The following is a 15529-nucleotide window of genomic DNA, read 5'->3' as shown; positions in this document are numbered from 1 at the left end:
GGGCAGCCCGGTGGGGCGGCGGCCGCAGCCCGCGGCACGAAGGTGTCGGCAAAGCCGTGCCTCTGCCAAAACCAAGCTCTCCGGCCACTCCGGGAAACTGAAGTTGCTGGGGAGAGCCCGGACTCGTTTCCCACGTCTGGAGTTCCGCAGCCTTCGTTGCTCTGCGGAGATATGTGAAAACAAAACGAGCTCGGTAATTGTCCCGGCTGGCGCAGTAAATGAGTAACCGGGAAGAGCCAAGCGCTGCTGTGTGGCGTTACCTTTGTTGCGCTGCTGGCTGCTCCATTACCCTTTAATTCCGCTTTCCTAAAAGACTCCTAAATTAGGTGTCTTTAAGAACTTGACCCGGAGAAGAGTTGAAGGGATTTATTAAAACTTTAAAATGCTGTTGGCTGCTGTGTCCCTCGGGAGGAGAGGCTTTAGGAGCACCTCCTCTGGGCGAGGACCGAGGCTTCGGAGGTCGTGGGACCACACGCAGCCGTGCTTGGGAAGGCGTGAACCTTTCCTCGTCTAAACCAGCCAGCTGCTGAGTAGCTCAGAGCAGCGACACTTAGCTCAAAAGCAGCTTCAATGTGATGATTAATAAAATAGTGCTTTGAAAGGATATGCAGGGCACAGAAATGTAATCTGTAGGAATCTGGTTTTGTGATTAAATGTAGAAGTGTTGCAGGAAAAGGAGATGAGCCTTTGTAATGTTTCTACGAGGTTTGCTAATGCTCTTCTGCTCTCTTGAGTGCTAAATGGTATGGAAAGATTAAACCAGACGTTCTTCTTTTATTTATAGACTGGTTAGTGTATTTGGCAGAAACTTCAGGAATAATAACAGCAATTAACTTTCAAGTTAGAGGTTCACTTATGTTCGAGGGAAATTGTGTCTGTTTAGTTTATTTGTCCTGCTGGTGTGTTTAGCAGAAAAAGCTTTGGCAGGGTTGGTGACCTGGATACAAAATAGCACCCAAAAATATTCCTGTGCTGATAAAGTGCTGCATGGGGCAGGAGGAGGGCACCTGCCCCAAGGACTTTCCACTCACAGACCCTAAATGGCAGAAATAGTTACATGTTCATGGATTGGGATGTGGCCGTGTGTGCATTTGTTCAGCTCCCACCTCTGTGCTTTACACCCCCTCCTGTGTTTGCTTTGGCTCCCTCGTAGGGGCCAATGGACCCCTGAGGTGTGGTGGGATGTAAATAACTGCAGAACTGGGTAATAAGATTTTTAGGCAGTTGGAAATGTCACAGAGGAACAGTAGTGCAGAGGCAATTTCCTGGCATGGTGGAGGAGGAAGATCTTACGCCAAGGTGAGCAGTAGCTGAGAAGAAAAGGCTCTGGAGCACAGGGCAGGAGAAGGGGTTTATAGCAGAGAGAAAGGAAGGAAATAAGAGGATTTAAATGTCTAGGCAGGTAACAGTTCTTGCTAGGTGTGCTTTGGGTCTAAAATCCATGTGTGCAGCCCTTCTTTCTGCATTTTGCAAGTTTCAGATGGGTAACATGGGTGCATCACACCTATCCATGTAATGTTACACACCAAATACGCTGAGCAAGTCACTACAGCCCCGAGCTACTGTACGGGGTTGGAGCCATCTCCTTCTGACTCCCTCGTGGAGAGGTTTAGGAGAGCAGGAGGCCACAGGGCTGCAGCCTTCCTGTTTCTACACATCTAGATGGGGCTGCTGTGTCAGACTGGAGTTTGGATGACCTCAGTGAATGCTTTACTGAGTGAAGCCTCTGCTGAGGAAGGACTGCTGTGGTGATTCTTAGGAGAATGTGGCTATTCAGTTCGAATCTTGTTTCACGTTGGGTATTTTCTTCCATTTTTTATTACTGTGGCTATTTGAAAAAAAACCCCATGATCTTTGTTTCTTTAGAGTTCATGTGCTCCTGCTGCTTTTGCCCTGCTTGAAGCCCCAATCTCCCTGTAACAGCAACCATTTGTGATATTGTGAAAGGGTTATTTGCTTCAAGAAATGTGGAGGCAGCAGCAGGGCATCAGTGACCTCTTATGGCTTTGGTGCTGCTTAACTGGCCATGTGGGCAGGGTGAAGTAAAACCTCCCATGCTGGCCATTGTACCCCAGCTGCAGGAGACCTTCTGCAACTGAAACACTGTGGTGGAGCAGCATCTGTTTTGGTTATTTAACATATTGGGTATTTCAGAGTAATAAGGGCAGGATGGTGAAAGGCATTTCTGGTGCAGGGATCCTGCGTGACATGAAGTAGACTCTGTATGTCTCTGTCCCTGTGCAATAAGCAAAGCACATTTCTGTTGGACTCCTGCCTTGTGGCTGTGATTAATTTGGGCTCTGGTCTCAGGTAAGGTGTCCAGCCGTTGGTACAAGCCTTGTGTGATCACGATAGGTTCTTGTAAGCATGTGGGCTCAGCTGGCCAGCAAATTACCAGCCCCACGAGAGCCAATGATCCAGACAAACTGCCCTCTCCACATTTGTGGAACAAGCCTTGCTCCCCTCTGGCTGCAGCCCTCTTTGTCTTACCTAGGCATGGTGTACTGTACTGAGGAATAGCCAAAAAGTCTCTCTTGACACCTGGTGTGGAGACTGTGGGTAACTGAATATGCTGGCAGGACCTTGGTCTGCAAAAGGTCCAGATAAAGGAGAAATGATGAAGGCTGTGAAGTGATGAGTGGTGCTGGGAAGTGAATAATCCATGTGTCCTGTGTCACTGGAGCACAGGAACATGCAATGACATTACCAGGCACCAGATTTAAAACCAACGAGAGGAAATGCATTTTGCAGATAAGACTGTGGAGCCAGTGCTACAGGATGCTGGGGTTAGATTTGGAAAAGGCTACCAAGGGCTGTTAAATGTGTAGCTGGTGGTGGAGCCTGTGCTGGGAGCAGGGCTTGGGAGGGTGCTGGGGGAGCATTGCTCTCTGCTGCTGTGGTGTCACTCCGGTCCAGCATCTGCTACAAGCTGCTATTGACTGTGTGGACAATGGCCCTGTGCTTTGGCAGGCTGAGAAAGCAGCAGTTGTGTCTTTCATCTTTCCTGCTTTCACAGCAAAGCTGGAATAAAACCATGAATCTTCTACAACGGAGGAGCCAGCACTGCAGGAGTTTGACTGAGCTGACCTCCCACCCAGAGCAGCTTTGCCTGTGGCTGTGTTAGAGCTGTGCCTTGGGCAGGTGGAGGTGACACAGAGGAGACGATGCTCAGCCGGAATGGTGCCCGAGCTGAGGGATACGTCCAAGAGCTCTTCCATGAGGAAGCACAGCAGGTATGTCAGAGAGCCATTTCCTCTCCCAGAATTTGTATCTCCGTGGCCTCTGCACTCCTGGTCACCTCTGTAGCAAGGGAACAGGACTGAAGTAACAAAACTGTTTTGCTGTGTAAATCTGAAGTGTATCGCTTAGGAAGGGAAAGAGGAGACTTGATTTCCAGAGGGCAAGAGGAAGCAATTACCATAGGAAAATGGCAGTTTCCCTGGAGTTTCAGATCTCAGTTCCAGCAACTCTGGAAAATCACCACGCACCAAGTCCCAGAGTCCTGTGTCTCCTCAAGAAGGAAAGGGTCCTGATCAGATATGACTGTGATGGGAAGACCATCTTTACCTACTCTGCTGGTCCAAGCTGGTCCAGCCTGGTTTGTCATATCATCTAAGGGACTTCTCCCATGCCCTGAGGACCCTGCTTGCCTTGGTGGAGTGCTTGGTAGGGACAGGAGGAGAATCAGTGTGTAGCTGCAGGCTCTGTGAAGGACCCTGAATGGTGTTTTTGGTTCATAAATTAGGGTAAATTCACTGAGGCTCAGTAGGGTTCCTTTGCTGCTTATCCTACAAGAATATAACCAGGGTATTTTAGGGAGCACTCTTTCAGGGCCCAGGAATCCCAACATCTTAGGGACAGCTTGCAGGAAAGGAGTGTCTTAGCAGCTGTTGGTGCCCCTCCTCCTGTTGCTGGCTGGCTGTGGCACCACTTGTGCAGCCTGCCCATAAAACATGAGAGGTAAACCACAGGCTTTGCTTTTCTCTAGGTATCTCAAACACAGACCAAGCCCTGGTGGAAGATCCAGCTGTTTGTATGGGAGCCAGTGCTTTTTGGAACGTGGGATGGGGTCTTCACCTCCTGCATGATCAACATCTTTGGAGTGGTTCTTTTCCTGAGGACAGGATGGCTTGTGGTGAGTGAGTGCTGACTTGGTTGAATGTTTGAATAGAAATTTTTCTCTGCCCCTCCTTACCTGGTATCTCCATCACCACCCAAGTGTTTTGGATTCTATGCTCTTCATTATAGTTGTTGCCCGTGCTCTCTGGTGTTTGGTAGCTTTTCAAAAAGTTCCACTAAAGTGTGCAACTGAAGTGGTCTTTGTGAGTGGTTTCCTATCTCAGCTTTAAGAAAGAGAGAGGAAAGCACAACCAACCTTGACAATGAACAGGGACACCCTTGCATTGTATCGTTGAGGAGAAATGAGCACTTTTCGGGTAAAGTAGTTACAGCCATCTTCCCAACACCACTGAAGGAGATCTCTTCCAAACGTGTCAGTGTTGGAGACCCTGATTGTTTGAATGGGGAATCCTCAGTCAGGTGAAATTGTCATTGCTATCAAAAGATCTTCCACTGCTGGATCCTTAATAGTATGTCACTGAGGGCCAGAGCCTGGAATACCATCTCCTCCTGATGCAAAAACATTGTGTTATGCCTCAAAATTCCCCCTCAGAAGAAGGAAAGCTTCCCCAGAGATGGGATTTGAGCTTCAGGCAGAGCTCTTGTCACAGGCATGGTGGACGCCTTCCAAAAGGAGCAGGAAGACATTTGCACTCTGTGCTGAAAATTGCTTTGCTGGAGGTGTTGAGGGGAGCTCTAGTTGTCATGGTGGAGAAGTTGGGAGGATTTTTTTAGCTTCCTTTTCCTTCTGATTTTATTTCCTCCACATCTCCTTTGAAAGCAAGTTACTTCTGGAGCAAACATAAATATAAATAAAGTGAGTAAATAAAAGAAAAAGTGAACCAGCTGGAAGCTAGCATGAAAGGGAAGGGAGGAGAAGTCAGGGTTGGCAGAGAGCTCCCCTGGCAAAGGACAGTCATACATCGAGCTATTCCCAGAGTCAGGCTCTTGCTATAAATTTTCAGAGCTGGAGCTGGGGCTGGTGAAGCTTTGCAGTTTCAGGGGACCTAATCTTGCTGAAATGTTCAACAGGGATTGCTGCTGCACTAACCCCTTCCAGCATGCATGCATAAATAAGCATCAGTGTTTAATGGGGGCTTTTTCTTCCCACTTTCTCTGCTTGCTATTGTTGCTGGGAGTCCAGCATTCCCTCTCAGTCTTAGTGTTAACCCTTTCTTCTGTAGGAACTATTGGATTGCCCATTAACTGTTGCCATAGCCTGGTACCACCTTTCTGGGAAAGCTCAAGGCAAAGTGAATATTGCATTTTTTTTTTTTTTTAACTGAAGCATATAATGTTTATTAACCATTTAACCTGGGGGTAATCAGCTGAAGAAAAAGAACAATTGTCCTTTTAAAAAGAAGTATGGGGTTGGGGTGGGCTGTGGTGCTGACCCAACCACAGCTGTGTTTATAGCAAGCCTTGGCTCTGTTCCCCACTGACCAGATAACACCCCTGTCAAAGGCAGCAGGATGCTGAACCAAAATAGGATTTTATGATGATAGCAATATCCTGGATATGTTTCTCTTTTTTTCACAAAAAAAGAGAAAAGGGAAAAAAAATATATCTGGGATTTCAACCAACCCCAGAGCAGGGAAGCAGCCTCTTAGTGCTGGTGATAAAAACCCCATCACAGCTAGCGTGGCCTCAGAGATGAGCACTGCTGGAGCAAGGTTGGAAAAGGAGATGTAGACATGGCCTGGTATATAAGTAAAAGGAAGGGAAGCCAGATGTTAACAAAACACTGGGCACTGGAGGAGACTTCTGATTGCTATGCACTGGACTGAGTGATTTGTCAGCAGGGGAAGGTGGGCTGGAGCACAGAGGAAAGCTCTTGACCCTGGAAAATAAATTACAGCCATGTGCAAGAGAGTGGGAAGGTCCTGAGCTCAGAAGAGTTCTTAAATTCTTTTGGAGGTACTAAGCACCTTCTCTTTCTGAAAACCCGACCTTGAATGGCAAACTGAACCCCAAAAAAGAGATTGTGCTGGTCCATAAAGCTGCCAAGGGGGACCTGCAGCTGTGTTTGTTCAGAGCCCTTTTCTCTTTGCCCCACAGTGAGGCTGTGGTGGGTGCAGCAGCTCCTCCTGGGGCTCTCCCTCTGCCCCGGGCAGGAATGGTTGTGGTTTTTGCCATGGGGCTGAATCCTGTGCAGAAAAATCCCCTGAGCCCAGGCAGGGCCAGAGCCACCTGCCACTCTGTGTGCACCCCTCAGAGCAGGGCTGGCACATGCTGCTTTATGGGAGTGTTATTTGTCTTCCACGCCGCGTTGCCTTTGGGGTTTTGTTCTTTGGGATCTCATTGTTTGGAAGGATCAGAGCTTTCAGAGGTAAATGCTCTGAAAAATTAAAATGCAAGATGATGCTGTTAATAAATCAGTCGTTGCAAATCCCAAGGGTTCAATTTTGAAACGACTTTTTTTATGAAAGTGTGTGGATTTTTTTGTTTGTTTGTTTGATTTTTTTAAAGCATGTCATTTTAAACCATGCAGACAGGCAGGGATCCTAAGGTGGCTGAATCATTGTTTGACCTCATTCCTTTTAAACCAGAGGACAAAATCAGTGATTCATGGAAGTCCCATTGACAGAGCAGAACCTGCTCTTGCAAAGGTCTGTTCAGCCCCAGGCTCAAGGACAAGACAGGTTCTCATCAAAGGGATGCTAGTAAAGGCTGTAAATTCGGCAATCAATTACACTAATTAGACAAGTAGGGGTGTCTGTGTGTGTTTCTTTTAATCTGCAATGACTCCAGATTCATAGATCACTAGTGACTAAAAGTGGGTAGGTTCTTATTCTGTCCCAGCAGATTGGTGTGCATTAATCTTTATTTGATTATTTTTTTTCATTCCAGGGAAACACTGGCATTGTAATGGGCATGTTTCTGGTGTCCTTTGTCATTCTGGTTGCCCTGGTGACAGTCTTGTCTGGAATTGGGGTGTGTGAGAAGTGCAGCATTGGAAATGGAGGCGTCTACTCCATGATTTCTACTGTCCTTGGAGGTCAAGTAGGGGGCACCATTGGCCTCCTTTACATTTTTGGCCAGGTAATTTTAAAAAGTTATTCTAAGAAAATTTGGAAACTTTGCAATGCAGATATTTATCTTGTGCTGCAGAAAGTTAGTGCTTCAGGTAAAATCTGGGTAATGTTGCACTGTGCTGGGCGACATGGGAGAGCACCACAAGGAGCATCAGCCCCACGCTGCTCCCCAGGAGCAAGCCTGTGCATGGCAGTGTGCTGCCTGGCACAGTCACCTGGAGGAGGAGCTGAGGGTCTGGACAAGCCATGCAGGTCATGTCCTCCCATCCCAAATTACCCTCTTTGCCAGGACATGCCCTTGCTGGCGGGAGACTGAAATTAAACGAAGCAGGAGAGGGCAGGGTGGTCAAGCAAAGCTCAGTGAAATGGCTGTGGACTGGCAGGTTGGCCTTGGCGTGCTCCACATGCCCTTAGGGGTCAGGCAAGGCTTGGCTGCTTCTCTGTGGGAGCCAACAGGAGTGGAGCTGGTGTGGGAGGAGAGCTGGGCAGGGGTGAGGGCCACAGCTAATTGACTTCTTGTGAGCCAAAAGTCACAGTTCTGGATTTTCTGAAAGATCCCAAGGAGCTGTTGTGGTGGTGAAGCACAAAAATACACAAGTGGTATACAAAAAGAATGGAAAATAATCACTTAAACCTGCAGTAACTTAACCCTCTCCCCCCATAAAGATATTATGAACAGTATAAAATGTGGTGAGCAGAGAAGCATTTTTATGGAGGCTTGTTTTTAACTGACTGGCTTATAGCAATCTCCAAAAACCCTTAACAGCCCCCAAACCAAAAATAATCCCCTCTTCTCCTTTCACTCCAGATTAAAAGCAAGTGTCCATAAAATACGAACTGAGCCCAGTTACAAGCCAAGATATGGAAAGGGGCCACACATGAGAATCCTTCCTGTCATATTTTCCACTCTTGCTTTCCGAGAGGACCCCATCTGTGAAAGCAATCAGGTTGCAGCCTGTCCTGAGGGTCGTAAAAGCTGGGCTGCAGCAGCCCTGGCCCCTGGCTTGGCATCCTGTGTGCACAGGGGCTGCGGGCTGGGAGCTGGCAACTCACTTAAAATTGCTTTTGCTGCTCCCAAAAGCTGCTGATGCCTTTCCTTTCTCACTGTGCTTTCTGCCCAACGTGCCCTGCACCAGCTGCAGGCTGATCCTCTGCTACAGGATGCTCAGGGAGCGCTGTAACTTCTGTCATAAGGCAACTGCTGCCAGAAATGGGGTACTCCCTATTCTCTGCTCTGACTGGGGCAAATGGGGAATGACTGGCCACATGCTGCAGAGAAAGACTCTCAGGGTGTAGTTCCCCTCATCGAGGGGTCTGCCTGTGATGGAAGTGTATCCTCCAGGATCTCCAGGTTGCAGGTGTCTGAGTCCGAACATCTGAATGCCATCGACCTTGCTGAAAACCACTCAGATGCTGCAGCTCCCGGGTATGAGCCAGGTTGTCCTGAACATCCTCAGTGAAGCAGTGCTGGGTCTGTCCCAGGTGGGGGATCTGCAGTGAATGAGGGTTCTGCTTTTGCTGTCTTGGGTGGGGGTTTTCTCCCTTCCAGTCGTGTGGGAGCTGCACATCCCTCATCTGCACATCATCATGGACAGGGATGGTGGGGTTGCAGGACCCAGCCATACCAAATGTAGCCCTGCCCTGGTTTTCCAGGAATGCCATTCTCTGGAAAACATTGCTGAATTGTCAGCTAGTGGGAATTTCTGGAGGGAAACTCCCTGATATTTTGGGTTGTTGTCCTGCAGTGGTGTTTGAGGCCTGAGCCTGTGCTGCAGATGTCGTGTCCTGCAGGCTCTTGGCCACCCGGGGCAAAGTGTGTGTCCTGTCCTGGTGCAAGGCAAACAGGCAGCTTTCCTGGGAGCTCAGGGAGGCATGGCTCACACAATGTGCTCTCCTCCAAAGTGCAGGCTCCATTCCAGCAGCGAGATGGGGAGCTGGTGAAAAGTCAGTGTTTGCATCCAAACTAAACACCGAGTTAAAAAAAAACCCCAGGGGGCAGTGAAGGGGAAAACAAACTGCTGTTCTTCAGGCAGGTGTTGAGCTGGGACCCTTTCCTCCAGAAAAACAGAAGAAGGGAGGAAACATAGAAGTTGACTCATTCTTTTTTCTCTCAGAGAAGCCAGTGTGGTTTCTCTTGGAGTGTAAATAGAGGGTAGATGTTACAGTGGAACATCTGGGCTGCTGGCCCTGACAGCCAGCCTTCCCTGTTTGCCTGGGCAGTAGCTCTGCTGCCTTGGCAGTGTGCTGTCTTACAGCAATAGGGTTCAGTCCCTGCAGGCCAGAGTAACATTAAAGGTTGTGACAGCAAATGTCTGTCTGTCTGTTGTCTGTCTGTCTGAACAGAGACTCCCACAGCCCAGCATGGGGGCTGTGAATGGGGATCCCTTTTCCTCCCTCGGGGCACTCACAGAGCTGTGTCCCTCAGTGTGTTGCAGGTGCCATGTACATCACTGGCTTTGCAGAGTCCATTGCAGGTGTCCTGAGCCTCAGCAACATCTGGGCAGTGCGTGGCATCTCCCTGGCTGTCCTGCTCGGCCTGCTGGGAATCAATCTGGCTGGGGTGAAGTGGATCATCAGGCTCCAGCTCCTGCTGCTCTTCCTGCTGGCTGTCTCAACACTGGACTTTGTCATTGGGTCCTTTACACATCTTGATCCAGGTAAAACGGGGGGTTCATTGCATTGAGGTCAGCAGACCTTAGTTCCCTGGGATTTTCTCCTTAGCTGTGTTTGTGAAGTGATACTCACCTGAACAGTGATAAAGTTCAGAGCTTATATGATGGTATGGATCTTTTAGAGACAACCCATAATTTTGCAAGGAATGTTTCCAGAGCATGACTGAAGATGCCTTATTAATTTAAGTATTTAACCCCAGGGATTGAGCTCTCATTTTGTGCTCTCATTATATTCCACTTGGAGGTTTTCTAACAACAGAGAGCATCTGTGTTTGCAGTGTTCTTTGTAGCCTTCTGCTGCCTAACTTGGCATTAAGCACTGTGCCCAGGAAAATGGAGGATTGTGAATTTGAGCTATGGAGATCTTGCCGGAGCCCTCTGAGGTCGCTTAGAGCCTGGCTGTGCTGTGCTGTCCACTCTGCTGGGTCTGCTGCCCAGGGCTGTGCCGGGGATCACAGGAAGGAGCTGGCTGAGGGCAGGTGACTGCTGGGGTCAGAAGGACCCACGAGTGGGAGCTCTCCCGCTAATTTTCCCAGCCTGCAATGACAGCTCCAGCTCAGGCAAGGGGGAGGTTCGGGTCTCCCACCTGCAGCCCTGCTTACACCAAGTCCTGTTCTCTTTCTTCTGTCTGTGTGCTGGGAAACACATCTCGGGACGCTCAGCCACTCCAGCGATAATGAAGTGCAATTAGCTGAGTAAACAGAAGGTGTCACCTTTTTCTTGGCTTCCTCTGTGTCCAGCAGCACCTTGGGGGGGGTTGCAAGTGACCTACTAAAGTGATTTTAAGGAAAGATCTTCAGTTTTCATTGTCAGCTGTGATTCAGCTGCTGGGCTGTGTGACAGGAGGTGTCATGTGGGTACTCGTAGCACCGATGGCACAAGTGTCATTCATGCTGCTGTTTTATTTTGTGCTGCTGCTGCTGTGGTGTGTGAGGATGGTGGCATGGAGACAGAAGCAGCTGCTCCCCTGTCAGACAGAGCCTTATGGAAAGGCATTTACGCTTTATATTTAGCATGTAGGAAATGCCTCAAATGAGAGCCTGTGAAAGTTTCAGCAGTACTTGTAAATGAGAATGAAGCAAGGACAGTTGTGTTGCTGGGGTGTGTTTTGCAGAGAAAGCAAGTGAGCTGCTCCTAACAGCTGCGTTTCACAGGAAGTTGTTGTCTAGAGGAAACGGGGCTGGGGGACAGTTGTATTTTTGTGTTGTATTTCTGTTGTGCTCATAGGAGACCTTTCTAACAGCAGAGAAAAATGACTAGTCGAGGTGAGACCTGATTATAGGAAAGTGAGCACAGGACCAGGAGGCAAGAAGTAAAGGAATACAAATATCAGCAGAAAACATGCCCAAGTGGAGACCAACATAGTTGTCTTTGATTTCCTCCACCGCCGAGCACTGTCATTTTCTTCTGACAGAAAATAGAGAAAGGAAGGGAAATGAGGTGGCAGAGCATTGCGGATGCCGCAGTTCAGCCATGGCTGGCTAAAGAGGGGAGAGATTGCAGAGATGGAAGGACATCGGGCTGCTGGTGGCCGGATCCAAGCCCCAAAGGCCAGGAGCAGCGCTGCCCTCGGGCCGGACAGCTGGCAGGGGACAGCTGTGGGGGTCACTGCTTCCACACACGCTTCCCTGTGAGAGTGCCTGGCCGGGGGGATCCTCCAAAGCCCTGCATTTCCCCAGAAGGCCTCTGAGTGGTGTGTCAGCACCGAGGGTGAGCGCTGGGCTCCAAGGAGCCTCCTCACGCCGCGCTGCCCGCTTGGTGCGCGGCATGGATGGATGGATGGATGGATGGATGCTGGTGTCTGGGGATCGCACCCACCAGCAAAGCATCGCTCCTGCAAGGATCCTGCGGGTGGGGCATGCAGGTGGTGCTGCCGCTCCAGCCTCCGCAGCCGGCTGATGACAATGGCAGGGTGCACTGCATCAAAGCCCAGAACCGAGGGCGGCATCTGAGACCCCTTTGGGATGGGCATCCACTGAGGAATGCCCTCAGGAGCCTGGAGTTGTGTTCAGTTTGGTTCTGTGGCTGCAGCAGGAGCTGAGATGCAAAGGCAGCGCGCAGGGAGAGGTGTGTTTGGGGCTGGAGCTGTGAGCTGGGTTGTAGCTGACAGCTTGTCTGGGCCGTGTCCTTGTTTTATGGCAGGTTTATGGGGTTTCAGTTCACAGCCTTGGGTCTCAGGCTCTGACCCTGTAAAACGGGCCTTGGGCAGCCATCCTGCCTTTTCTGCCACGGCAGCCTTTCCCCTCACTTAACATTTCCAAGCGCTGTGCACATACCGAAGGGCTGCACATCTGCCAAGCAGCAGTTACTTGAATTTAAATAATCTCCAGGAATGCCTGTCCATCTTGAAGGTCTTAACTGGCTGCCTTTGTGTGGTTGCGCTGGGTGGAGTCCCCTGCTCTTCTCCCCATTCCCGCAGCTCACACCCAGGCACACACCAAATCGGATATTGTCCAAGCACTCACTCCCTTCCTGTGGTCTGCCTTTATTTTTAGTCTGAGGACGGAGCGTGTTTACACAAAAGGGGGCTTCTCAGCAGGGTTTCCTGCTGCTCTTTCTCCTTTTCTTTCCTCTCTCTCTCTCTCTCGCTGTGGCTCACTCCTGCTCCAAGAGCCAGCCGGGCTCCTGCAGCCAGGAGCTGGGACTGGAGGAGCTGAGTGGCTCCAGGAGGCAGGGAGTGCTCTGGGTCGCTTGTCCAGATGCTGCTGACTGCTCTGGGCCTGCCAGCCTGCTTGCTACCAGGCTGCCCTGTCCCTCTGCCTGGCCCCCAGGGCTTGTGCTTCTTCCCACAGGCTGCCTGCAGGGTGGGGTGGGACCCACTGATTTTTTGGAGTAGATCCTAAATCCTCTCTTGGCTTCAGCTGGCGCTTCCCCTGGGGCTTGGTCACAGTCCCAGGCTGGGATATCTGCCAAGGGTGGGTAGTGAGGAGAGGGGCTCCCTGTTCTGTCTGAAAACCAGCCTCGTTGAGCTGTCTCTGGCCACTCACCTCAAAATTCAGTCCCTCCTCCAGAAACAGACCCTCGTGCTCCTTCCTTCAGACAAGAGAGATCTCCATTCCCTTTCTCCCTAGGCACAGGTTAGTGTTTTCAGCAAACCTAACACAGGTGAATTGAAATCAGTCAGTGCTGGACTCCTCAACCCGTCACCAAGACGCAGCACCTGCTACAAATTTTCATAGTTAGCGATGCAGGATTGTTTTGTCTTGTGTATGTCTGTATTTTAATGATGGAGGTCCATACCTCAAAATCAGCCTGAGTTATTTTGGGAGGAGCAGTGAAAGCAGAGGAGAGGATGCTCCTCTCCCTGACCAGCTCCTCAGAACACTATGTGAAACTTTTTGCCCTTTTCACGTCCTGAACAGTAGAGTCATGGAAAAAAGAAGATAAGCCGTCCATTAATGCCCACTATTTTATTTTCCTAGCATATCTCTGCTAATTTTTGTGTAGGGTGACTCCCAAATACTCCCTTTCAATTAGGCGCCTGCTTTCCTGTTTTGGTAGTGGCTCCCAGGTGCCCTGTCAAAGCAGAGAGGCTGTGGGAGCTCATGGGGGAGGAGGGCTGGTGTTAATTTGTTTGTGTTTTGATGGGGAGATGAAAAGAATCACAACCTGAGCAAAAGGGGCCCAACAGCAGCCTCTTAAATGCCTGGTGGGGGGGAAAATAAATTATCTTGTTAGTAATTCAGTAATTGTGTCCCCTTGGGCTGGGATTCCCCTGTCCTGCAGTAGATGGTACCATGTGGCTGGGGTGAGCGTGGAGCTTGGCTGTGTGGGGCTAAACCCCTCTCCTCAGGCTGGGAAATCTGAGTAGTTCATTTCTCAGGGATGCAGGGAGGTTTGAAAGGCATATTGCTGTCAGAGCGCTTCTGCTTGGGATTATTTTCCATGCAAACCACATCCTTCATGTCACCCGCTTGGGTTTCAGCTTCCCAAAGCTGCTCACACAGAGCCCAGGAAACTCATTTATCATCTTCATTTATTCCTCTGAGGGCAAGTGCTTTGGAGGATTCATCCCCCTCCAATGTTCTATGGGCGAGCTGGAGAGCTGATGCCGTCCTGTGGGTACCACTGGTGAGGATCTGTGGGAGATGAGTTTTGCCTGGAGCTACTCCAGCAGACAGGGAACCTGCAATTGTTGAAGTGATTTATGTATATAGACACTCTGGTGTTGTAAAGAATCCCTCAAATGCTGCCTCTGGGGCTTTGAGGGACTGAATTAATTAAAAATATTCCCATAGATTGAATATGAAAGGGATCAAAGCATCCTAATCAGGGGCTTCTGCTTGGCTCTGGGTTGTTTTATTTTTGGGCACAAGGGGTGTGCCCCAATATCATAAGAGAGGGTGCAGGAAGGATGTGTGTGTCAGGAGATGATCTGCAGCAAATCCCAGAGGCTTTATCCAGGCTGATTGCTGACTTCCTGGCCTGAGACACATCTGGAAACTGGCATCAAATCCCCAGTAGAAATCACTGTGCAAGTGGCAGCAGAAAAAAAAAAATCCCACTTTGCTACTGAACAAGGTACACACCGTGGTGAGTAAAGGCAGGAGGCTGCTAATACGCTCTTTATTTATTAAAAAACATGGGATTGCTTTTCCCAGGTTTTTCCAATTATAGTGCATTGAATGGCCTTGACATCACTCTTGAGCCGGGGCCAGCCTATTCAACAGTCTGGCGAAGACATTTATTAACTGGTTACCTGCCAATTGTCTGGGCTAGGAGCTGCGGGACAGATGTGTTTTGGAAAGTGATAACATTGTTAGAGGCCTTATTTAGATAGTGAGAGGAAAGCTACCCACTCTGTCCAGGTTCTCTGAAGTAGGTATTTAAAGCAGTTTATTTAGAACTAAAACCCAAACCAGTTAGGTTGAGATGTAGGTTTTCCCGTTGTTTCCTTGCTGGAGGACATCCAGCAGTAGGACTGCGTTGAGGAGCAGCAGTCTCGATTGCCGGCAGATGCTCAGGTGTCAGCACAGCTGCTGCACCCCGGGGCTGGGACTGGCATCCCTGTCCCTGCTCTGCCGAGACCAGGCAGGATTCCTGAGCCTACCGCCCCGAGGCATCTCCCAGGAGGTGGGTAAAGAGGGGAGGAGGGCTCAGGGTCTGCGGGTCCTGCCCTCCTGCACCTACTCGGCTGCACTAGGGATGGATGTCTCATGCATCCAGTCTGCTCCTAAAAACTTCCAGTGATGGATCCTTTGCTGCATCCTTGGGAACCCTGCTCTAGTCACAGCTATGCCAGGCTAACCCACTCTTCCTGCAGCCTAAAGCCACTGGTTTGGGTCTCTTGAGGACTTGGCACAATCTGGTGGCTTTTCTTTTTGCATTAAACCACCTTGCTTGGAAGACTTCTGGTGCTCTTCTTCAGTCCCCTCCCCTCTGGGCTGCTCCATCTGGGTGGCCATGGGGGCAAGCAGCCCTCTGCCACCTGCTGCTGAGGATGAGGAGGGTCCTGGCCTGCCCTGAAACCCTAAAACGTGCCACTGAAATGGTGCTATCGGGGTCTGGCTGGCCCAGGTCCGTTCCTGGAGCCAGGAGAGGGTTTGCTGAGGTTGTTACAGGTTTAAACTTCGTCAGTAGGTAACCGAGTTCCTGATGTACACAGGAGGTTTTGTACACATTGATTTAACCTTTAATTTCTTCACTGTTTCCCTGTGAAGCAATGCTAAGCTCGTCTTCCTAGAACTTGTTAATAAGTCCTGA

The 15529-nt window shown here is 49.7% G+C and overlaps 1 protein-coding gene across 1 annotated transcript in view; it reads left to right on the top strand.

The window, feature by feature from the left end:
* The first annotated feature begins 2992 nt into the window (after positions 1-2992).
* SLC12A8 (solute carrier family 12 member 8) overlaps positions 2993-15529 on the top strand; it is a 47434-nt gene continuing 34897 nt past the window's right edge. Inside the window, exons 1-4 of the mRNA XM_066323093.1 lie at positions 2993-3233; positions 3989-4135; positions 6970-7161; positions 9580-9811. Coding sequence (XP_066179190.1) covers positions 3165-3233; positions 3989-4135; positions 6970-7161; positions 9580-9811 — 640 coding nt within the window. The 5' untranslated portion in view covers positions 2993-3164. The remainder of the gene's footprint in view (positions 3234-3988; positions 4136-6969; positions 7162-9579; positions 9812-15529) is intronic.

Source organism: Sylvia atricapilla, chromosome 7, assembly GCF_009819655.1.
Source record: "Sylvia atricapilla isolate bSylAtr1 chromosome 7, bSylAtr1.pri, whole genome shotgun sequence".
In the NCBI taxonomy this organism is placed as follows: Eukaryota; Metazoa; Chordata; class Aves; order Passeriformes; family Sylviidae; genus Sylvia; species Sylvia atricapilla.
Note: the sequence above shows the minus strand (reverse complement) of the source record. Positions and strands in the feature narration are given on the sequence as shown.